A 25,838-nucleotide genomic window follows, 5' to 3' on the forward strand; every position below is an offset into this window, starting at 1 on the left:
TTTTTTTCTCTCATTCTTTCGCTTTCTGTTTCTTTTTATTCTCTTCTGATTTTATTCAAATGGAGAGATTAAATGTATTTAAGATATACAAATGAAAGTCGGTTAAGAGTGGGGGTAATTCATGCATGGGGCCCACGTGGTAAAAATAATGCCACGTTTTCTTTTCAAAAATAAAATGGACTATTTGTGTTTTAAACCTTCACGTTTTTCATAATTTTAAATAAGTAAATAAAAAAAAACTAAGTTCAGAGGTATTTATAAAATTACGGATGTTACAAAAGTCATCGAGTTCAATTGATGGAGGATGTCAACCAACTCTCCTATGTGCTTCATTATCGATGATTTGTCTGCCATATTGAAATTCAACAACCATCAAAAGGGATGGAGTTGATTACCTATCGATGGTTTGTCTTATAGACTTTCCAATTGATTTATCATCCCTATTTTTGTGATCTCCTTCATAACATAGTGTACCGTAATCATAGATAATATTAGTCGCATAAAATGCAATGCTCTCTGGTCGATTTTCTTTCAATCCTAATCCGTTGTCTTCTGGTGCTTTGTCAAGTATAACATCTTCCAGTCCTTGGGCATGCAACAAGTCCATCTATCAATAGCCAAAAAGTTCAGTCTCTTGTCTTTTTGATAATTCAGAATGTCACCAATTGTAGAGGCTACCAAGAGATGTCACCATACTGTCAAACTTGGCACTCTGAACCTTTAGCTCGAATACCATTTGGTAGAACAAAAGCATAACAAGCACACAATACATGACAAAAAAAATACTTTTGAATACTCTATGGGGAGAAAATATCTCCAAGCATTCTTACAGTTACAACTAAGAAAAAGTTTTTAACTAATTTTCAAAACTTAATTTTCATCTAACATGCCCTTTAAGGGTCCATTTTGTGGCATAAGATTCCTACTTAAATATCCTAAAATAAAATGTACGCCCACTAACCAGCCTATATAACCTAGAGAGTACTCTGCTATCTCAAAATAGCTATAGACATTCTAAAATTGACTACAATATGTTTTGAAGAAGATAAGCTAAAAACAGACCCAATGAAAAAAAGAAAACTGTTGAAAATAGTACAAGGGAATACTTGTTTTGAGCCAAAAATGAATTGCCTTTCATTAATGAGCCTCTTGGACTTACATAGAGCTTACATTTTCCTAAGTCCCTAGATTTCTCTATAATCTATTTTTAACAAAAGAACCCCTAACAAAGGTACAAATCTCAACACTCCCTCTCAAGATGGACGAAAGATATCAACTAAGCCGTTGGAAAATCCATTGGAAAACTAAAAACAATCTCTACAAGATTAATACAGAATTGGTGCTCCACATCTCTCTTCCAAAACTAATTGAAGTTTCTTAGACAATCTGAATATCAGAACACATCCAATCAAACTTAGATATCAAAAGAGGTTGAATTCATTAGAAATCACGCATCACTTCATAATATTCAAATTTGAATTTATGACAACTTCAATTCTTGAACCTGTACTTTTCATTAATAAATATATAAATTTAGCATTTCAATCATAAGTGAAAATATTCAACTAAATTAAGAAGAACCTTAAATTTTACAAAAATACTTTTCCGTTGAAGGTCATAAATTTGATAAATCTTAGACTAATATTATCTAATTTGCCATTATGTATACTATCAAAACTGTCACAGTATAGATTTTGACTAAGCATATTAATGTAGAAAGGTTTTTATTATACATGCTATATATAATATATTCAGCCTCTAACCTCAATAGACAAAACTATTGTTTCTTAGGTCTGAAAAACCATTGCAATGAACAACAATCAAAACGAAGCCAAGTTAAAGGCCAGTGCTGTAGACTTCATTGGACCACTACTGAAACGCCTTAAATTAGCTGAGGAGATTAAAGTTTCTGAGAACTCACAGATGGCGACAACCATCGACCAAATTAGAACAAAAGTTTTAAAGACAAAAGATAGTATTGGTGGCATACAAAAATGGGATTGGGAGCTAATTGGTTTCTTTGGAAAGATAGAAAGACATATTGATTCCTGGATTGATCATAATGAGAAAAGGGATGAAATGAAAGAAATCACTGTAACGAACAAATTAAATGATATTCTTTGTATGCTTTCACATATGCCTGAGAAGGCACCTGATTTGCCTCTTGAAGTCGAAGAATCATCCAATAGAAGTTATCAAGGGAGTAAATTGTTCAAGGATTTTAAAGATCTAAATGAGTTGGACATCCATTCCATTCTTTGCCTGTATAGCCTTGGCATTTTTCCAGAAAACAGAGAACTAGAGAAGAGATTTGTGATTTACTGGTGGATTGGTCTAGGGCTTTTACCTCGGACTAGTTGGAAAGAAGCTAAGATACGTGGCAACGAAATCTATTTTGGTCTGAAAGAGAAAGGTTTCCTCGAATCCGTACATAACCGAAAGCAAAATCAAGTAATCAACCGATGCACCATCAACCCTACAGTACACAACTGGTTGTTGTCCCCCAATGCGAGTAATGTCATCTTTAGTTTTGACCAAAGTGAACACTCCAGTTCGCCCTTTTTTGGGGAATGGTTCAACAGGAGAGTACATATAAATCTCGACAAGTCGTACGTTAATGTCGTCAATGTCCCCCTCAACAAAGAGTTGCAGGTGGTTCACCTAGGAAGTTGGCGTTACACAGAAGTGAAGGCTGACAACAATGCCAATGAAACTGGGCCTGAAAAAACAATGTCAGTTGACCACATTGAGATCGAAAATCCTGACGTATTAGAAAAGTTGAGTGAAAAGACAACCTACCTTAGCCTGCGAGGCATTTCGGGGATAGAAGAGATTCCTGAATCCATTGGAAAACTAGAAAACCTGATTATACTAGATCTCAGGTCTTGTCATAATCTGATTAAATTACCACAACAACCAAGGTCCACATTAAGAAAAAAATTATCCCATCGTACTAGGTTCAAGAAATTAATTGGATTGGAATTACCCCAAGAAAGCTGGTTCAATAAGCTGATGGTTTTAGATATTTCGGGATGCTTTCTATTAGATCATATGCCAAAGTGGATATCTGAGCTCTGTAATTTGGAGGTGTTAAAGGGCTTTCTAGTTGGCAGAGTGGGGAAAAAAAATGAGTCATGCCAGCTAGGTGATCTTTCAAAATTGATTAACCTCAAGAAGCTGAGCATTAGAACTACCACTGACATGAGTCCCGAAGTTTTTAGTGGCTTTAATTCTCTGAACAGCCTTTTGATATTAACAATTACGTGGGGAAAATATAAGATACCAGACTACTCTTTACCAAAGAATCTTGAAAAGTTGGATATCAGATGTTATCCAGAAAATGATGTATCAAAGCTGATGAACTGTGCCGAACTGACAAAATTGAAGAAATTATATATAAGAGGTGGGGACCTTACAAAAATTCCTTCCCATGAGAACTGGAAAGTGGAGATGTTGCGCCTCAGGTTCTTAAAAAAATTGGTTTCAACCGACTGGGAAGAGGTGAGGGCCTTATTTCCGAATTTAAATTACGTGGAATATGTGGGATGTCCTCGGCCCGATAAATTCCCCAATGACGGGAGTTGTTGGATTAAGGAGAAGGCTGACAACAATCAAAACGAAGCCAAGTTAAAGGCCAGTGTTGAAGACTTCATTGGACCACTCAATATCCAGGTATTTACAACATTTATGTTTGTCAAAACTACTCTGAAACTTTTTTTTTATGTTTGTTAAAACCACTCAATACCTACACCGATGGTAAGAACTATAATTGCTCGTATTATACATGTAGAATTGGACAAAGCTTTTATTTCTATAATTCTTCTTTTTTACATGAGTTCAAAATCCATACACCATTTGTTTCTATATTTTTGAAGAAGTTTCGGTTTCAATAATTGAAAGATCATTCTAACAAATAATGTATTTGTGTTCTCTGTATGTAGAAAACCCCATATATAAGAAAGATAGAGTCATTTGGTAGTCTCAGAGGGTCAGTGCAAGAAATGGATCCTACTGGCATTACACGCATTGTTAAAATTAGTATTTGCCATAGTGAGGTGATTGATTCTCTTGCTATTTGTTTTGAACGTGATGGCCTCACGCAATGCACCAACCGATGGGGCGGAGATGGAGGAAACATTACTGAGGTATGAACATTCTGTAGTTTGATAATATGTGGCATTTTCTTATTGTAAAGATCAATGAAAATCAAGTCACTGAATTTTATCTTGTAATTATATTCTTAAACTATTATCTGCATAAATTATTAACAAACAAAGAAATTAAAAAAAACAAAGTAATATGTTGAGTAAACCACTTTTATTTAATTGGCTAATGTAAGTTGATATAAACAAGGGTTATGTATTAATAATGTTCTCCAAAATCGGCCGAGTCGAACTGTACTCGGCCGAATTGGACCGATTCTCAAATATTTTAATTGCCTTGAGATTGTATTAATATTTTTGGGATTTTTTTTAAGTTGGACATTAATTTCTCGGATTTTTCTTATTTTCAAGTTGTTTTCTGAGAATAAAGAAAGAGTCTTCAATCTGAAATGAACATAGCGCGCATACAATCTAAGGACGAACCATGGGACTCTTCTATGGGACTTTTTTTCTCTCCTTTTTGTTTGCTGATTGGTTCTCTCTGGTTCGAATATTTTTTTCCTCCTCTCCTCATATCCATTTCGGGTGATAATCGGGACCTGTATTTACTCTTTTATTTATTTATTTATTTATTTATTTTCTGATATATTTTTTTCCCTATAGCTGTTTACTTTCATTCCTTTTTGGTTTATTTTTCTTTTTTTTATTAATTCCCCATTTTTCCCTTTTTACGGATCAAAAGCGGCCTTAACAATAGTTTTGAACTAATTATTTATTTTTACAATTTTATTTATATTATTTTAGTGTAAAACTATGTTTTTGTAAAAAAAAAAAAATCCGAATTTCTTATCCGATTTGATTGATTTCAAACGATTCACTCAATTCCGAATCCACAATTAAGTAATCAATTCGAGTATGAGTCCGATTTTGCCAAACATTGTTTCTATTGCCCTTTTGTTAATTAGGTCGAGTACAACAGAGAGCTCAGTATTGTTCTCTGCCATTGTACTTGTCTTCATAACAATACCGATTTAAAATTGTCAGGGAGGACATCTCTTAATTAATTCAATTCCTCTATTTTTGCTTGTAATAATATATATATTTTTAGTATATATTGTAAATGGTCACTCTACTACACCAGAACTCAGGCTTAAAAATTTCTTGACCAGTCCTTGTCAATTGTGATTTTATTTGTAAAGGGGAACATAAACTGTTAGTTCTGATTTATATCCATTTGATCTACATTTAATTAGACGTAAATCAGTTGTTTCAATTTTACAAAATAACATGACACTGAAATATCAACAACGCGAATTGATAGTAATGATTTTTAAAAAGTTTGATGGGATGCATAGATATTTTGGGTCTTCATGTAAAAAATCTTTCTCATTCTGTTAGATCATGATCAACTTTTTTTATTCACCATCTTATAATTAATTTGTTGACTCAATTGTCAATCCTTCATGTATACTTGTGATATATATAAATATCTTAATGCACTAGGACCCTTCTTTGCTTCAAAATTGGCCAATAAATTGCTCATGTATTCTTTGCTTCAAAATTATTCATGCAGTGTATACCAAGATCAATCTGTTTAGGGTAACAAAATATAAGCAAAAATGACACAATTAATTTAATATTCTTACTCCAAAGTCTTTGAATCATGTTAAGAACTTCAAAGTGAAGCATTTACTAAAAAACGTAATAGGATAAAATCATGGTGTTGGTTACAGGTGTTAGTTTTTTGGAATATTGTATTCATAGTTCTATACAAGAAGTTCGAAGGGTTAAAGTGCCTCGTTGTTCATGCATTATTATTGTACCTCATATTCATATTAAAATAGTCAGTGAGAATTTCTCAATATGATCTTCATTTTGAAATGTGCATCGAGACAAAATATTATATTTTTTTTTGAAAATTGTATACTATTCTTTAATACAAAATCACTGTTTCACCACCATATAAAAACAGTGATTTTTAATCTATCTAAAAATAATATTAAAATATATTCAAAAATATAATTCTTGGTCTTCAATCATATGTTAATATGGAGATCATGTCGAGTGGTTCAGAATGACTTTTTGACTTCTAAAAATAGAGAAAAAATATGAGACACGAAAATATACGATAGACATGGGACATTTGAACCGTTCTCATTATACAAAAATACTAATATGAACTTTTGGTTGTTCCTCGTAAAATTTGTCTCCTAATGCATAATTAAGACATTTTAATTACTAACAAAGTTTTTTCTTTTCTGTATATAGATCAATCTTAAAACAGACGAGTACATTAAGACTGTAAAAGGATTCTTTAATGACAACTATAATGGTCATGAGGTTGTGATGTCACTGACACTGGAAACAAATTTGGCTGTTTATGGACCATATGGCACGGAAAGAGGACAACCATTCAAACTCCATGGTCCGGACTACAGTCAAATCATTGGATTTCATGCACACTGTGAAAAGTATATCAACGCTGTTGGAGTTTATGTCCAAGTAAGTGCAACATAAACTATATATTATCTTTTTCATAAATTACTTTTAAAGGTTTTTGTATTTCTTTGTTGACGTCGTATCTCCGATGTAGCATAGAATCTCCTCTTAAACGTGTTGGAGTTTATGCACGTGACAAAATTTGTGCACGTGCATAAATAAGGATTTTAAACTTTCTTCTTTGTTGTCTGATTTAATCTTTGCAAATTTCAACAATTTTCGTTTTTTTTTTCACACATATACATGGAGAAATTTGAAGTAAACTAAAGTGGCAGTTTGGATTATGGAATTTTACTTTAAAGCCTTTACAATTATTATGTTGTATATATATAACGAGAGCTAATACATTGCAAAAATATTTTTCTTAAATTTCAATATACATAATTAAAAAAATTAAAATTATGAGAGTTACTAAATAACGTTTTGATAAAGTTAGATCCAAACTATTTAATTTAAATTAGCACAAATTTTAAAGTGGACTCCATCTAATTGAAATAGTTTATAATTTTTTTTTATCAAGTCCAGTCTTTATAAAGTGAACTTTAGGTGGACCCATTATATTTCCATATACTGTTCATATGTCCGGATTTTATAAAAACTTGACATGTTAGATATGAAGACTTTATATATTATATATACAAGAGTATAAAAACTTGCACTCGCTAACTAGCGTTAGTGTGCTTCTAAAATTGGTTCCGGACAAAAGTCGACAATGATTTAAAAAAAAACAAAACCTAGCTATTTGAAGTATTTGACATTTGTTAAATCAATATAAAGTATTGTAAAGTTTCAGTCTGCATTTTACCCTGACAACCTCACTCTATATATATATATATATATATGCTAATATTTGAGATTTCATGATATCTTTTGAATTTATTATTTTTAAAACACTACATGTAAACAATTTATTATTTTTAGAATGATTCCTAGCTTAGTCACAAGACAATTGGAAATATATATAGAGTAAGGCTTAGGTGATATAAATAGCATAAGGTCATTTCTGTGCTGTGGTCTCGAAAACCTATCATATAAATTTCAAACTTTGATTAAGTAACTCAGTAAATTGGTTATATAATGAACTTGTAGAATATCAATTTTCACTATTTTAGAATTTTTTTTATTATTTTTTATGGTTTATGAAAGATGACAAAAAATGGCTCTAAAATAAAAGAGAATTGTCAATGTTTTATGTTACTTTTTGCTATCTTTCATAAATCATAAAAATAGTAAAAAAAAAAAATTCAAAATTATAAAAATTAACATTCTACAAGTATATTATATAAACAAATTAGTACCAGTGTTGTAAATAACGGTATGCGGTCATCGGACGGATAGGGTACCGCCAAGCGATTAATTGAAAATAATCGGGAATAATCGGCTATAATCGAGAATAATCGGCTGATTAATCGAAAAAATCTAAGATGGTTTAGTCACCAACAATGACTAATCAACTGATTAATCTGCCTAAACGGACATTTTTTACAACACTGATTAGTACGATGTAGCCTAGACCGACTTAATTAGTTTACCTACGAATATTGACAATATTGACACATTTACATGCGAATTGGAGACTGAAGGAGATCGAACGAATTCCACTTTGTACTAGCTAAAATATAAATGATGCCAAAATGATAAGGAAGTGATACTTTTTAGTACTCCAAAAACATAACATAAGAGGCACGGTTTTCCATTTTCCTTTAATTTTCTCGCCGAAGCAAGATCAGAGAGGAACCCTCCTCGTCAGCGATGGAGAAAATGGAGAGAGATGGGGGCGTGAAAATGGAGAGGAGAGGGGGCGGGGCTTCTCCTTTTTCCTTCTCCAGGATGGAGAAAATGGAGAGAGCGAGATGGATTGGTGGGGGAGGGTTGGCAGTGGCAAGAGGAGCCCTCCTCTGGTGCGTGATTCCGTGAACGGGAGAGAAGAGGGAGACGGGGAAAGAAGAAAAGGGCTGGATCCGAAATTTTTATAGATTGGAGCTAATTCCTCATTTTCAATTTCATTCAAAAATCAAAGGATAACATGGCTTCAAGATTCGTGCTACTGTGATCCAAGGGTTGAACATTTTCTGAAATTCAATTATACTCTCCTTTAATTGATCTATGGTCCATTTTGCTTATAAAATCCGAATCGAAGTTTCATACAAATTCTACAATTAAATTCGTACGTATATTTTGGACATTTATTTCTTAATTTAAGATCCGAATAATTCAATATCAAATAATATATACATATATATATAATCTAATCTCTATACTTCATTAACGAACAGGATTGATAAATTTTATAATTTATTTGTACGAATAATTCATATATTTATATTCTTGATTGGAACTCAATTTATTTTAGTTTAGTTAGATTCTATACGAATATTCGTTGTTATTATTTATAATTTAGTTTAATTTATAATTTATTCAAATTTTTGTATATTTTATTTTTACCCAATCTACAATCGAAACAAATCAACGAAACTTGCGTATGGCAATTGCTATGATCGATTTTTCATAAGTTCATGATTCCCAACGGGTTTAATAATTACCTTATAAATTTCTAATTTTATATTTTTAATTTGGTTATCATTATTTCTTTATTTCCAAAGTGTTGTAATTTTGTATTTTTTAAATTATGTGCCTTTAATCAACAACTCAACGGAGATTTATGCGAAGGTTCGTTGTTGTGTTTTAGATGTCTATAACTGCATCCAACTTTTATTAATTTCTGATTAACATTTTCATTTTGATAAGATTACATAATTCTAACGGGTCACACAAGACGTATGTTATTTTTATGAAAATTCTTATTTATAACTTTACTTTGCAATTTTATAAGCTTAAATTAAAATTGGTTTAATCAGAACCTTTCAATTTTTTTGTATTTTTGGCATTTATCGTTCAATTGTTTCTATTCATTGAATTTTGATTTCAGTTATTGATTATAATTCTATAATTATTTATGTAAGTAATTCGTTAGTAGATCTTATTTTATTAGGCCTTAGTATAAAATTATCTTTCAAAATTTACAAAATTTTAAATTAGTTCCGATTTTATTATCAATAATTCGTTTAAATTTATTACTAATCCTGTTTATAATAAATTTAACAATAATTAAAATTACGGTTATAACAATTTTTTTTTACATGAGGTCAAGATCCTTTAAACTTTTATTTACTACATTTACTTGTGTTCTCTGTATGCAGTCAACTGGTGGTTCTATAATAAAGAAAGGTGGATTATTGTTTGACTATATGCAAGAGAAAGAAATGGATCCTACGGGCATTACTCGCATTGTTAAAATTATTATCAGTGGGACCCTTATTAATGGTCTTATTGTGGATTGTGAATATAATGACACCACACAATGCACCTTCCGATGGGGCGGTAATGATGAACGCAAGAATGAGGTACGAGCCATTTGCAGACTTAGTAATAGATGTCATCTTTTTATTGTAAAGTTCGATGAATTATTTTGAAATTATAAATTCTTAAATGAATACATAGCATAGCTAGATAAATTATTATCAAACAAAATAAATAAAAAACAAAAAAAATAAAATGTTGGGAGAACCACATCTAATTAATTGGGTAAAACAATATATTTTTATTTAGGCCGGATTTTTAACCGAGAGCTCCATAATTAAATAAAATTAATAAATAAAAACTAAAGGATTGTTCTCAACACTTGTCATCATAGCAATTGTTCTTAATAATGTCAGGGAGAACATTCCTTAATGAATTCAGTGCCTATACCGTTTTTTGAAATGATGAGATATTTTATTTACTATATCTTATAAATGGTCACTCTAGCTTCAGAAACTTCTTGACATATGTATTTGTAAAGAACAACAGAAACTATTAGTTCTGATATATACATCATTTGATCTACATTTACACGTATATCAGTTTTTTTAATTTACAAAACATCAAGATACTGAAGAGTCAGCTACGCCAATATCTTGATAGTAGTGATTTTTAAATGTCAATACTCAGTTGTCAACCTTTCAAATATTATTAAACTTTACCAGTATAAATTGCTCACGTACACTTGTGATATAATAAATATCTTATTATACTTGGACCCTTCTCTTTTTTCCAAAATTGGCCATCAATTAAATGTTTATTTTGACTTGATGTACATTAATTACTCGAGCACCTTTTCGGTAAAAAAGTCAAGCAAAGATGACACAAATACCGAGTTAGGTTAACTAACTCGAAAGTATTTAATATAAAAAAAAAAACCGTAATAGGACATGGTGTAAGTTAAAAGTATTAATTTCTTGGAAAAGTATACATATTATTTACAGAAATACCAATTTTAAGTTGGTTTTTCTTGTAAAATTTGTCTCCCAATGCATATATATTAAAGCAGTTTTAATTACTCATAACTTACCTAGGAACATTTAAACCTACTAACAAGCAGTTCTGTAACTGTCTAAAGTCTTATCTTACTTGATTCTATTTTTTTTATAGGTCAATTTTGAAACAAACGAGTACATTACATCTATAAATGGCCACGTGCAAAGAGGCTATGATTCGACTTGTGTTGTGAGGTCACTGGTACTAAAAACTAATTTGAGGGTTTATGGACCTTATGGCAGAGAGTCGCCGGAAGACAATTGGAAACCTTTTGAATTTTCTGCGCCTCTTGGCAGTCAAATAATTGGCTTTCATGCATACTATAGTGATTATTATGTCCACGCTCTTGGAGTTAATGTCCGGCAGGTAGGCACAACTATCATGTTTTTCATCAACTACTCTGAATTTATTTTCTATTTCCTTGTTGTACACCGGATCTTTCTGAAAATTATATTTAAATTAATACAAGTTTATGATAATTCACATATTAGGATTCTACCCGTACTAAGAATCTATATTTTAATTAAAAAGTTCAAACAATTGATCCGAACTACTAAATATAATCTTCATATGAAAATATATATACTTGGAGACTAAATTTAATATGTTTTCATAATTTTTTTCTATTTCATAATATCCGAACCTTCAAACAATTGACTCCAAGTCCCCGGATTATGGTTGTCCTTTGTTGTTTATGGGCTCAAATTAATAGAACCATTTTCAACTGATTCAAATTGGTCTTTTAAGAGGCTCCAATTGTCAACAGAAATAAACATGGGCGACCATTGAAATAATTGGGGCTTTTTTATTTACCTAGTATGAAAATACTTTTTCTTTGTTGCCTAAAAAAAGTAGTTGTGAAAAACAAAATCAAACTCATCTTTATTGATAAAATTTATAAAAGAGCATATGATTATATCTTTGAGATAATTCATTGTAGTTCACCTTAAATTATTGTTTAGTGGAAAACAAATATATGGTAGTGTGAAAAATCAGGACAATATTGTTTCTAGAGTTTTTATTATTTTATTTTATTACATTTGGTCAAGATCCTTCAACCTTTGGTTTCTATTTTATTGAAATATTGGTTTCTAACATAGAATGTATATAACATGTATTTAGTGTTCTCTATATCCAGTCAGATGGTACTATAATAAAGAAGGGGCCATTCCTTGGTGACGGTGGTATAGTGAAACGTATGGATCCAACATGCATTACTCGCATTGTTAAAATTAGAATCTACCATGGTGACAAGATTCATGGTCTTAGTGTGTATTTTGAACGTAATGGCACCACTCAATGCACTGATCTTTGGGGTAAAAATGAAGGAACGTTGGATGAGGTACGAACATTTTTTTGCTTTAATTTAGTTATATATGTCACTTTTTTATATTGTAAATTAAGATCGATGAAGTTCAAATGACCCGATTTTTTTATTTATATAAAAAAAAAATTAAAAAAACTAACCAGTTTGGAATAGGATTTCGAAATCTACCCAAATCGGAAAAAAAATTTCCGGTAATTCAGTCTAAAACCGGAAAAAAAAAATTTCAGTTTTACAATTCCAAAACCAGCGGCAAGAAAAAAAAGAAACCGTAAAAAAGTTTTCTGGTTTTGGAATTCCAAATCCTTTTCAGAAAAAAAAAAAAAAAAAAATTTTACAGTTTCAATATTTTTTTCTTACAGCCACAAAAAATCCGGCATGAAAAATGTTGATCCGAGTTATTTGTAGCAGTCTTTCTAATAAATCAAATTATATAGTATTCCATCTATTTTCAAAGAAATATATTAAATATTTCTAATGTTTCAATACAAAAAATAAATAAATTATAAATATTTCTATTTAAATAAAAAAATCTGAAAAAAAAATGAAACCGTAAAATTTTTTTCCGCTTTTTCTTTTTCTTTCTGAAGAGGCTTTGGAATTCCAAAACCGGAAAAAAAAATTTACGTTTTCTTCTTTTTTTTGCCGCTGGTTTTTGAATTGTAAAACCGGAATTCTTTTTTCTGTTTTTAGATTGAATTGCCGGAAAAAAAATTTCCGGTTTGGGTAGATTTCGAAATTCTGCCAAACTTTGGTTATTTTTTGAAATTTAATTATTTTGTTGGATATTTATAAAAAATTCGGTCATAAATTATTATCAAAGAAAATAACTACAAAACAACAAAATACAGAAGTTGGGACAATCAGGTCTAATTAGTCGGTTAATTAATTGACCCAATTTGTATACATAAGGGCTCTGTTTTTTTATTTTGGCCCGATACTAAAACAGAGAGCTCTTTACGTAAAACAAAATTAATAAAGTAATTAATATCTGCAGATTATTGTTCTCAGCTTTTTGTACTTTTCATCATAGCAATTAACAATACACGATTGAAGCATTTTATGAAAAAAATAATAATAAGATAAAATAATGATGTAAGTTGAAGGTACATTTGTTTTCTTGGAACAATGTCATTGTTGTATATATACAAAAGTACTGATATGAAATTTTTGGTTGTTCCTTGTAAATTTTGTCCTAATGCACAATTTAGAAATTTAATCATTCATAACTTACCAATTAACAGTAGAAGTTATTAAAAAATAATTATGTGCATGCATATAGTTTTCTCACTAGTTTTATGTTTTTTTCAGATAAATTTTAAAACAAACGAGTACATTAAGTCTGTAAAAGGTTACTTGGACTCTAGTATATTGATGTCATTGGTACTGATAACTAATTTGGATGTTTATGGACCATACGGCACGGGACAAGGGGAATCCTTTGAACACACTTCTCTGCACGGTCAAATTATTAGCTTCTTTGCATGTGTTGGAATTAATTGTGTTTTCCGTCTTGGAGTCTATATCAAGGTATTTACAACATTTATGTTTGTCAAAACTACTCTGAAACTTTTTTTCTAATTATTCTTTGTCATCTTCGTAAGCCTTTACTGTCAATTATATTTACTGTCAAGGTACCAACAATAAGTAAGTCGGTGCTTTGCGGTGGCAGTGGGGGTTCAGCAAGAGATATGGATGACGTGTCTGCCATTTCTAGTATTTGTGGTGTCAAGATTCAATATGATGACGATACTATTCATGCTCTTTCTGTGCGTTATAAACTTCATGATTCCTCTTATAAAGAAACACCACTCTGGGGCGGAGAAACAGGAAAGCTGACTAAGCAGGTACAAGATTCTTGCACCAAACATAAACTCCTCTCCTGGAGCGATTTTACAATTTTTAAATATATTTTTTTCTATTCTTTTTAGTATTGCAGATACATACAAAAGAGCAAACGAACTGTTTATAAAAATTAAAAGCTACCAACAAACTGTTATTGTTGTAAATGTAACTCGGATTGTGAATAGTATAGGAGGAGAGTTTATATAACTTGATTTTAATTTCTTATAAAGGAGTATACAAGATTTTACAAGGCTTTGATATATTTTCTCAATCTTAGTCACGCCTCACTTTGATGCTCATCCTATTTATACTAATATATGTCGGTACTAAAATTTCTAAATTTTAGATATTTATTTTACCGACATTATTAATATCTCAGTACTAAAGTTTTTAGATTTTACATATTTATTCTACCAACATTATTAATATATGTCGGTTGATTTCTCTAGAGAGTACATGATATGTACATGTCTTTCTAACTATGATATGTTACGAGAGTATAGAACTTTATCAGATAATACACTTGCATTATAACCGGCTATATATCTTCAATACATTAGAATTGATTAATGGGCTTGGGCTTTCCGATAATAATTTTTACTGGGCTCCTGAAGTGGTTGCTGTCAATTTCAACAGTTATGTGCATAAAGTTTTCTATATGGTTTTGTAGATTAATTTTTGGGAAGGCGAATACATTAAGTCTGTGAGAGGCTATGTTGGCTACTTCGGTGACATATTTACTGTGAGGTCACTGCAACTGATAACCATTTGCGAAAGCTACGGACCATACGGCAAGGAAGAAGGGACTCCTTTCGAACTCTCTGCTTTTGACGATAAAATCATTGGTTTCCATGGACGCTCTGGGGCATACCTCGATGCCATTGGAGTTTATGTCCAGGTACGTATTAGTATTACTTCTCACAAGCAACTCTGAAACTTGTTTATATATGTTTTATGCATTTGACCTCTTCATTATATTTTAATTCGTTTTCAATTGTTTTATAATTAACAAAATGTGTTATTATTAAGTTCAACGGCTATACAATCAAATAGCAATCTGTTGAGGTTAATTGCAGCCGTTGATTATTGTGTGAAGGAATTAAACTTGACTCATCAAATTTTGCAGTGGGATCAATGGTGGATGTGATTGATGGCACGATTTTGAAGGTCAAACGTGGTTCTTTTTGGACAAATAAAATATGGATTTGAAGCTTTATTCAATTTTAAGATGATGAAAGTTTCAAGTCTACTAGAATTTCGTATAGAGAATTATGATTTTTGAGTGATGTATGCGTGGGTAATTGTTATCTCAAAATTTTGTTTTTCTGTTTTATTTTTTTTTATTTATGAAATTCTAGAGTTGGTATTCGATTTTTATGGCTATAAAACAGTTGCCTTGTAATTTAGGGTGTTATAAAACAGTTGCTATAGAAAGTTATGGTTTTTGAGTGAAGCATGCCGTGATTTAATAATGATCTTAAAAATTTTAAAATGTCAAATTATTTTATAAGGAATCGAGCAGTAAAAAATAATAAAAAAAAATCAATGCATTAAAATAACTTATACATCTTCATTTTTTTTATAGCTTGACTTTGAATTAAATGAGCTTGAAAATTTTAAAATTTTATATGTACACGCATCACTCGTGATGTAGCTCAATATCTTGAATTTGTTGCTTGAAACAAATTCGAAAGTTTTTTAAGTTATGCTTACCAAACTTTTTTTATGAGCATACCACATCCTAACCTCACTCATATTATAGGAATCAGCTAATAGTCCCCGGACTCTAATCCCCCAAAAATTCCCAAAAGTTCATGTAAACTAATGGACCAAAGCTGGTAAACTTTAATACTAAATTCTGTAAACCAATTCAATGAATCATATAAACATAAAAAATTCTCATTTTTGTATGGTCCCCAATAACCTCCACTTTAACAACTTTAATTGCTTTGACCGGAACCACTTTTAGATCTCTGACCAAGACCACTTCTAAAAAATCTCTAACAATTTTTTAAAATTTTTAACTATGACCACTCTAAAATTCTATAAAATTATATTTGTAAAAAAAATTCAATTTTTTTCAAATTTTTTGTTTCAAATTTCCTTCTAGATGCTACTTGCAATTATTTTGAATTCTATAAATCTTATCACATAACTTTGTAGATAGTTTCATTTAATCCTATAAACTGGTAAAAAATTCAAATTTTAACTTTTTTCAAAATTTTATTTTTTTAAATTTGCATCTAAATGCTACTTTCAATTGTTTTGAATTATGTAAACCTGATCACATAACTCTGTAGACAATTTCGTTGAATACTATAAACCGGTAAAAAAATTCAAATTTTTTTTTTAATTTGCATCTAGATGCTACTTCCAATTGTTTACATGTACAAACACATATAATTGTTGAAATTTAAGTTAGCATGAGTATATTTATTATCTACATTGTAATTCTACTGTTAATTTACTATCACATGTTGAAGGAAAAGAAAAATTAAGAAAGGTGTGTGTGGTTTACTACGAGCCGTTTGTCTAGCGATTTTCCGAGCTTTCCTTATCAGAGATGCAAACAGTTTGCGTTGCTCTACTTAATACAACACTCTTTTGTACATTCAGATATATACTGCTGTACTTTTCACTTTTTTTATCTTACCAGTAAAATCCCCAAGCAAAAACTAGTTTTTTTTATCTTTTCAGTTTTCTACTTAATACAGCACTCTTTTTTTTATCTACCCATGCAATTCGCGTTAACTCTAGCTTACTTCTCCAAGCCTACCTAATCATAATTACTTTCTTTCTCATTGGAATACTTTGCATCCTCTCCCTAGTACTCCTTGTACTCACTACGCTACTATCACTTCTAGGATTTATACAGCTAGATAATCTTCCTCAATTCCAATACCAGCTTTTCTACCCATGCAATGTGCGGGATAGAGTGCCATTGAGACCTCTCAAAGACATTGATGAGTTAAGGTCTACTAGCGAACATGACACACCGGTTCTACGGGAGCTGGTTGTGTGCCATATTGGGCAGCACATGATTTCCTTTCAAGCAAAAATCCAGAAGATTGAGCATTATGAAGATTATATTTTAGCTGGAAAAGGGGAGAGGGAGGAGGTCATCACTCTGCATGTTTCATTCCCAATAAATATGTCATATATATTTTCTAATCAATATTGTACCAAAAAACATTCAGAATAACTCCAAATAGTTATCTTATTTTTCCTTTTCCACCTAAAACATGTTTTGTATTGAGAATAAATTAAGGTCCAAATTCAAAATTTTACTTCGACTTGGCATTGATGTGTTAATTATAAAATTATTAAAGGGTGATATTCTAATTTGGGTTCTTTCTTGTTACTCGGCCATGTTATTTCTAAATGATTGCTCCTTTCCGTAATTTTCTAGACAAAATGCTGTGGCATACTTGCATTGCATGGTTTGATGAGTTGACCGATTATTTTAATACAATTTTTTAGAGTTCCGAAATATTGGATTACAGGTCGTTCCAATTTGAGGCATTAGAAATTTAGAACAGGGTCGAATCTATATTTTGGGCTGGGCCTTCCTTTTTACCTGCTTGCGTTTTTCTTTGTGCAATTGTTGTTTATGTAGGGACATTTCTGAAAGAAGAAGGTTTCTTTGTGCATTGGTTGATTGAACACTTTTGAATATCTTTTTTTGTGTTTTTCTTTTGGAAATAGAACACCTTGAATTATCATTTCAATAAAATATGTTAACGACCTCTGGACTTAGGCTTCCAGTGACATTATATATGTGCTTTGTAAAAGACTACAGCACACACACTACTAGAATCCTCACTTTTTGCAAGGGTCTGAATAGCTATTTCCAAGAGTATGAAGGCTTCATGGAAATAAAATGGGCTTTTCTGTCAGAGATCTGACACAGCATACAATTTCCAAAGGTAAACCCTTGGAAAAGGTAGCGCTTGGAAATGCTTCTTGTTTGTCAATGGAAATGTATCATTTACACTCTTGGAAAAAGTTTGGCATGATCCGCCACCCACCAAAATAGACCAAATATTATATTATATGGACGGCTCATGGAAATACTTGAGAAAATGCCCTTGGAAATGTTTTTCATAGTCTGTTTATATTATTTTATTGTGAAGGCTCATGGAAATACTTGATAAAATGCCCATGAAAATGTTTATTGATTCAGTTTATATTATTTTATAGTTGGTCGTACTATTTCCAAGAGTTAGCTCTTGGAAATACTTGAGAAAATACGCATGAAAATGTTTTATTGATTCAGTTTATATTATTTCCAAATGATAGCCGTTGGAAATATTTAGATCCAGGAGACAGAAACATATCTATATATTTTATATCTCCCTTTGAATTGTCTAAATAAACAAATCAAAACAAATCACAACAGCAAGTATAACACATCCTAAATAAACAAATCAACAAAATTATTTATATAACACATGTGAACTACAGAAATTGCTCGGATATGCTGCTTATCAACCTAACATTTTACACCAATGCTTGTTTTCATTAATGAGACTTGCAAATGAAATAAATAGCAGCTATAAAATACCAAATTTATATCCTAAACTAGATGACTTGTAATCATGTCAAGAAGCACCTTTCCAAAGTCAATATGGATGGAGAAGAACCTTTCCAAGATCTGATATTTGAGGATCAGAGAAGCAATAATTAATCAAATGAAATGAATAATCTAAAAAAATAAATATAAGAGGAGCGAAACTGTCAAAACAAATATAAGAGAGAATTAATTAGTTTTAAACTCTATGTGTTGCTAACTAAAAAATAGAAAATTGAACCACAATTATGTACATTTAGTTTAGTTATGATCAGATTTATGCAAGACAATTCTCAAAAGATAATTATGAAAAGTTTTGAACAAATTTTTGTTTTTTTTTATTTTTTTTATTATAAGTATGCTGAATTTTCAGATCTATTATCCTTCAAAGACATTTAAATATTGAGTTCAATGATGAATTGTCATTTGAATTTTATTTGACATAAAAGATGTCAAAAACGAAAAAAGATAATTGTTACAGAGGAATTGACAAATATGCCCTAACTGCCTAAATTACCCTTGCATATATGAAGACTAACACAAAAATTAGAAATAATATTTCTGTAATTGTAAGATTAAGTGTACAAGTCTTTATAAGTATACTACAAATATTTGTGATGAAGAATATACAAATTAAGTTGAAAATGGACCTTGAGCAATCAATAGCACACACTTGCTAATTTTGAGTATGTAAACAACTATCAGGTGCTTCCAATTTATTTAACATTTCAACAAACAGGTTACGGGCTAACATTGGAACAGACTGACTAGTATGGAGGAGATTCAGATGCCATGTTCTATAATACTTTATAGAGGTTTGCTTCAATTAATGCAACCATGGACATTTTGGTGCTAGTAGGAAACAAAAGAAATGTAGTGGAGCATTTGCAAAAAACTAAATGGTAAAACTTGGTATATTTTACAAAATCATATAAAATATGAACCTGGAAAACTTGATGCCTTCAAGGCCATCCCATTGATTTCCTTCTCCTATCTTTTCCAATGTCACAAAGCAAATGAATCTTTAACTTGAAATTTGAGGGAGACCAATTATAATTTTCCACTTTATAATTTAAAAGAAAAAAAAATTGAGGGAGACCAATTATAATCTTTAGATTGCTAATAATTTTGTTGTTGTTTAGCCTCGTGTTACAATTAACCCTCAAATCTGTTGGTTCATAACCTAATTTGTGCAGGGCATTTCAACAAACACCTTATATGCATGACAATTACATAACATGCTTACCTAGGTGCTCTTACATAACATGCATGACAATTTCATAACATAGGCGCTCTTACATAACAAACACCTTGTATCCTTATTTAGATGGTATCATGCTTGACTACACTAACCATGCTATACAAATGATTTACATAAAGGTAATATATCAGAAATTCTATAATTGGGCTGTGAAATTCTAGTATTTTGGTTCGGGCATTTCGTCGAACACTTGTACAGGTGCATGATACGGCCTTGATATTGACACACTTCACAGGGCATTTCGTCGAACACTAATCGATCTAGAATTGAATTACTTTCATGAATGTTTCACTAACTTCGGTAACATTTCCAAAGTTGTTGAATGCTTCCTTAAGGAATTGATCATTAGTGTTGCGTGACAGACCTGTTCAAAGAATGGACATGAAGACATCAGGGACAAAGTACAACCAAAAATCCTGAAATATATATGAGCTTCAGTTGGGAATTTCAACAAACATATGGTGTTCACTGGTTTAACATTGGTTATACACGTGTTGTACAATATGCATTTGAATTGAATTGACTGGCATCAGCTTATCCCCAATTAAACGAGTTAATTAATGAGCCAATCTCAAAAAGAGCAGATCGGTGCTCATTAAGAGTTGAATGGCATAAAGCAACCGAATTAGACCAATTTCTAATTTCTAATGCTATAATGCTTAATTACGGTTTAGGGTTCTACCGCACATATTAGACCATTCTATGTACCAGTGTCTTAGAAGGTTCTCGGTTTGCTTGAGAATTTCTCCAATGGGTATGGTTTGCCCTTCGACGATTGGGTTTGCTTTGGCGTTTCCGACGATCGGCTTTCTTCCCGCTTATAGAGTATTTGAGAGGAGGAAATATTGAGGAGAAGAGGGTTTAAATTGAAGCGGACAACACATAGATTTTTTTGGTACTTCAACGTAAGAGGGGATTTTGGCAATAAATTAGCGGGAAGACTCCCGCTAGAATTTGGGCAAGCACAAGCTGCTAAAAGTAGAAAACAGCTATCACAAGTTCACAACTTATGCCGACGCTAAGGTAGGGAAAAAGAGAACGGAGCTTTTAAGTCCAATAAGCTGCTGCACCGTCCGATCTGTATTAAGATATGTGCGCATGAAAATTGATCATTCACTCACGGATATTGAAGTAGAGCGCATGCATCTTAATTTGAATCGAATGGTCAACGAGTCATCGAACTAAAGAACCATCCGGACCTCTCTAATTTCCAATGTGAAGTGTGTATGGCCCTTCGATCTTTCGATATTCCGTCGGCTTGATGGATAGGTAAATAAAAATAAAATTTCATCAAAATTTGCTGCAAGAAAATAAATTCAGTGCTCTTTAATTTCAACGGTTCCGATCGACCAACAGACGACGTGTTTACGTGCGTAACTCACAATGCAAGAGTTTATGTTCTATGTTTCACAAACTCTTGCATCATGAGTTAATGAAGACGCACGTAAACACGTCGTCTGTTAGTCGATCGGAACCGTTGAAATTAAAGAGCACTGAATTTATTTTCCTACATCAAAGTTTGATGAAATTTTATTTTTATTTACCTATCCATCAAGCCGACGGAATATCGGAAGATCGAAGGGCCATACACACTTCACATTGGATCGAAGCTCAGACACAATCAAATTTCATAATTTTTACGTTGGTTGTGTTCAATGTTTTCTCTTGATCATTTCAAAACAAATTTGGAATCATTTCACTGCAGATCGACCGTCGATTATGCACGTGAAAATGAACGGCCCGCAAATATTTGTTAAATTTGAAGAGGCAAATAATAACAAAAGTTTATCAAATTGAAAATTATAAGCATAATTTGGTCATAGAAGATGTAAATAATTTTAAAATATTTTTTATATTATTTGTTGTACATTCATTAGCTAATTAGTAAATATCAAACTCTGAGCCGTTCGATAGATAATGAATGGTTCTGATATCTTCATTTTAGAATTTGTGGGTAGGGAGTTTATTTCTCTGAGGTAACATAGTATTTCTCTTTAGATCCGACGCCAGACGATGCATATTCTTCTTTAATATTAGTGCGTAATGATGATGAGACGACTCTGATCTAAACAGAAATATCATGCTACCTTAGAGCACAAGAATTCTCCCAGTAAGTACAATATCTTTCCTTTCTATTTCTACTGGACTTGGCGAAATCTCTCCTCTCTGTACTATCCAAGCAACACAAATTGAAATTTGAAACCGCCTTCTTCAACTTCTCCCAAATAGAAGACGCACCCAAATTCAAATCTACCCCGTAGCCCACAAAGCAAGCACGAGAGAGTAACCTAGATCGGTCTCCCTTCCCTCTCACTCTCTCTTTCTTGTGCGATTTTGCACTATGCCGTCCCCTCATTGCTCCATTAACTACTCAAACCCAGTTAGGGTTTCATTGGGTCCTCAGTTAACGGCCTCAGAAGCAAGGCGGAGGAGACCAATCGAGACCGTCTTGGCACCGTGAAGCCTTGTCGAGCTGAAGTTGGAACCTATTCGGTAAATTGACTTTTTTCTAAGTTATTTCTCCTTCTCCGTGTTGTTTGAAATCGAACGATTAGGCCTTAAATTGAATTATCGGTAAATTATGAAAAGTGTTGGAGGTCATCACATTAATCTCATTAGGTCATGAAACCTTATTTTTCTTCCACAAGCTATGTATAAAGACACTATAAGTCACTGCACTAGGCTCATACTCATTAGGTTTATGCACAGCATAGTTATATGGCTTCTAAGTATCACAATTTTTGCACAACATAGTTATACAGAGGGGGGAAATTATTTGAAACAGAGAGGTTTATCCTTATTCTGCATTAGAAAATACGCAGCTTTAACTGGTAAATTTGCTACATACATTTTTTTTTTCGAATTAAGTATCTGCTAAATATGAATCCTTTTAAAGATATATAAACTAAAAACTAGCTGTCATATCTTACAAATTATAAGGCTAACATATGTTCTTTAATGAAATGGCCTAGAAGAGTACTGACAAATCATTGGACTTTGAGTATTTCAGGTTGAGCGGGTATGAAAGCACTAAGCCACTGCCACCGACACCATCTCCCCGTAGAAATAAGGGTTCAGAGTTTTCATGCATGATGAAAGAGGCAAAAATGCTTGGGATGGGTCGGGGCATTCCCTCTTTAGATGGGTCGGGGCATTCCCTCATAAATTGATTTTCAAAGTACATGCACAATTTCTCGTGTTTGCAACCAGCACCAAATATTTCAAATATTTGCATTTCGCACTCAAGTATATGCAAAAAAATTATGAGTTGCATTTAGCACTCAAGTATATAGCACTCAGTGAAAATTTTGGTGCTATTTTGTTCTATAAGTTGCTTGTTGTAAAGAGGCTTGACCTTTATTTTAAGGTATGTGTTTGGATATATAATTGTTTTATTATAGCTTTTGCTTCTTTGAACCAGCCACTGTTTGCTATTTTTTTTTTATTTCCTGACAAGCTGATTTGTGAATTTTGTGCAGAACAGCTCATAACTCCGAATTGGGTGTTCTTGATCTCTGAAATTCAAGAAAGTCATGATCTACATCTCTGCTAAGTTTCATTCTTTTCTAAATTTTCTAGCTGGGTCGAACTAGTGTTTTTGTGCAGATCAGATTATGTGCCAGCTTAAGCTGGTACCAGTTTTTCACGTTTTCTAGCATGCTGTCTTGTCATTTTTGTGTAGAACATACTGCAGATTCAATGAAGTGTTCTTGGTATCTTAAAGTTTCAAGGAGTCATGAACTACACCCTCAATTAATTTCAATTCATTTAATGACCCAGAACTATGTCAAATTTAAGTTCCTTTCATAATAGTTTGGTACCCCATGCTGTTTTTGAGCTGGAACTTGTGTTTAAGTGTTGAACTTTGAAAATTCATAATAATTTGTATAAAATCAGAAAAATGTAAGGTTTGTTCCTGTGCACTCACGAAGTTGTCCTTTATTTGGGTATGAAGCAGTTTGGCTAAATTCATTTTAGAATTTTCTGTATAATTGATTTACTGACGGACGGTCAATCTTGACTGTTTCACCATTCCAGCATTTATTGTTTTAAGTTTTGACCGTGTTATATACATGTATTTTTTTGTACAGTATTGAAACAATGTTTAAAATATTAAAATATCCAATAATCAACAATAGTCCACTCTCTAAAACAAACTCACTCACTTTCTTACTTTTACAGCAGTGAGGACAACACAGCAAGATTAAAGGAAGAGTGACTGCATCGTTCTTGTAAAAACATTTTTACAAATTTAGTCAGATCTGAATATTATTTTGTTAGTTCCAAATTAGGGCATATTTTGTGTATATATAGAAGTTCCTTTTTCACTTCTGTTGTAATATTTTTTGGTATTTTGATAAATGATGATTATACTATGTTGATTAATGTTAATTCTATGTTTTTTTTCTCTATATTTCAATGTGTTTTTTATTTTTTTAATTTGATTGAATGAGAATTGGGGAATGTAAACGGGTTGGTACTGGGTTGGTACAGGGAGGATTGTAGAATGAGGGCATGATTATATGATGCCATTTAGTTGCTCTTGGAAATACTCAGTGGGTCCCACATTCGCTATCCTTGAAAATAACCAAGTGGGCCCCATCTTAATCATCCTTGGAAAAACTTAGTGGGTCCCAGGTAGGCTAACCCTTGGAAATAACCAAGTGGGCCCCATCTTAACCATCATTGGAAATATTTAGTGGGTCCCAAGTCAGCTACCCTTGAAAATAAATCAAGTGGGCCCCACACGATTCTCTTGGAAATAAATCAAACAGGGCCAAGTGTGAAACTATTTCCAAGCGTCCTATTTCCAAGGGTTTCTCATGGAAAAAGTCTATTTCCAAGGGTAACCGTTGGAAATGACTAAATTTTTGACTATTTCCAAGGCGACTATTTGCTATGGTAGTATTTCCAACGGTAATCCTTGGAAATGGTGTTTTTTGGGCCTGTTCCATGGATAACCCATTGGAACAAGCCATTTTCTGACCCTTGGAAAAAGTTAAGATTCTAGTAGTGACAGACACAGTCCGATTATTACGATCGACAACAGAATGTTTCTCAATGCTAACTGTATCAAGAACTGCGGTCAGAAGCTGGTACAGTCTTGAGATTCTAATCTTAGTTGCGAACTATTGGAACTGATAAAATATGAGGGTAATGTGGAGTTACGTCGGAGTAACTTAGACCACCTCTCTCCTCTAATCGAATTAATTTTGGTCATAACTTAAACTATCAAAGAAGATGTAAAACAAAACAAGTAAGATGAAGGAAGCAACTTAATTTTCTGAAAATCATGACCTTAGGAGGTAGGTTGATAATTTTTTAGTGTCAATAGTCAATACCACCCTCATTTCATTTTGTAGATCCCTTCACAAATAGTTTTTGAAAAGTGGTCATACGTTGAAATTAAAATTTCTTGTCGAAAGTTATGTTAATTTGAAGTTTGAATTTGCATTTGCATTTTTTTAAATTTCTTTGATCCTCAAACCTTTTTTTTTATAAAATTAAATTAGTCATCAACAAATTAATAAACTATTAAAAAATAAAAATTATTTACATTTTTATTTTGATCGATCATGTTACATCATAACACATCATTTTTATAAATTAATTCTCAATCACTTCCGAACTATCTTCATTCTAGAAATTGCATTCTGATTTTAATTTTCAAACCATCTTCAAATATTTTTACAAATTATTTTGTATTTTTGTTATTAATTTTTTTTTGCATCTCACAAATTTAAACCACGAAAGCTCATGTGGTGCGGTTCCAACTCGGCAGAGAGTTCATAATCGCACCAATAGTTTTTATATGTGGTTGTTGTGGCAACGTAAAATAAATCAGTAGGGTACAGTTCCAACTCACACAGATATAATTTT

At 31.9% G+C, this 25,838-nt stretch overlaps 1 protein-coding gene and 2 long non-coding RNA genes across 4 annotated transcripts in view; 2 read left to right on the plus strand and 1 right to left on the minus strand.

Moving 5' to 3' along the window:
- LOC144562542 (uncharacterized) overlaps positions 1–25,838 on the plus strand; it is a 294,211-nt gene that overhangs the window by 237,617 nt on the left and 30,756 nt on the right. The window contains exon 15 of the mRNA XM_078311733.1: positions 12,097–12,300. Within this exon, the coding sequence (XP_078167859.1) occupies positions 12,097–12,300 (204 nt within the window). The remainder of the gene's footprint in view (positions 1–12,096; positions 12,301–25,838) is intronic.
- Positions 18,533–20,966, minus strand: LOC144563473 (uncharacterized). The gene is made up of 3 exons (XR_013514365.1): positions 20,667–20,966; positions 19,642–20,322; positions 18,533–18,781 (listed from the first exon to the last, which is right to left on the minus strand). It is a non-coding gene; the product is annotated as an uncharacterized LOC144563473 (long non-coding RNA).
- LOC144563380 (uncharacterized) lies at positions 22,137–24,370 on the plus strand. Of its 2 annotated transcripts, none has more exons than XR_013514336.1 (3): positions 22,137–22,451; positions 22,969–23,325; positions 23,438–24,370. It is a non-coding gene; the product is annotated as an uncharacterized LOC144563380 (long non-coding RNA). The 2 variants fall into 2 exon arrangements; XR_013514337.1 differs by having other exon boundaries at positions 23,443–24,370.

Source organism: Carex rostrata, chromosome 12, assembly GCF_964058835.1.
Source record: "Carex rostrata chromosome 12, lpCarRost1.2, whole genome shotgun sequence".
Classification (NCBI taxonomy): domain Eukaryota; kingdom Viridiplantae; phylum Streptophyta; class Magnoliopsida; order Poales; family Cyperaceae; genus Carex; species Carex rostrata.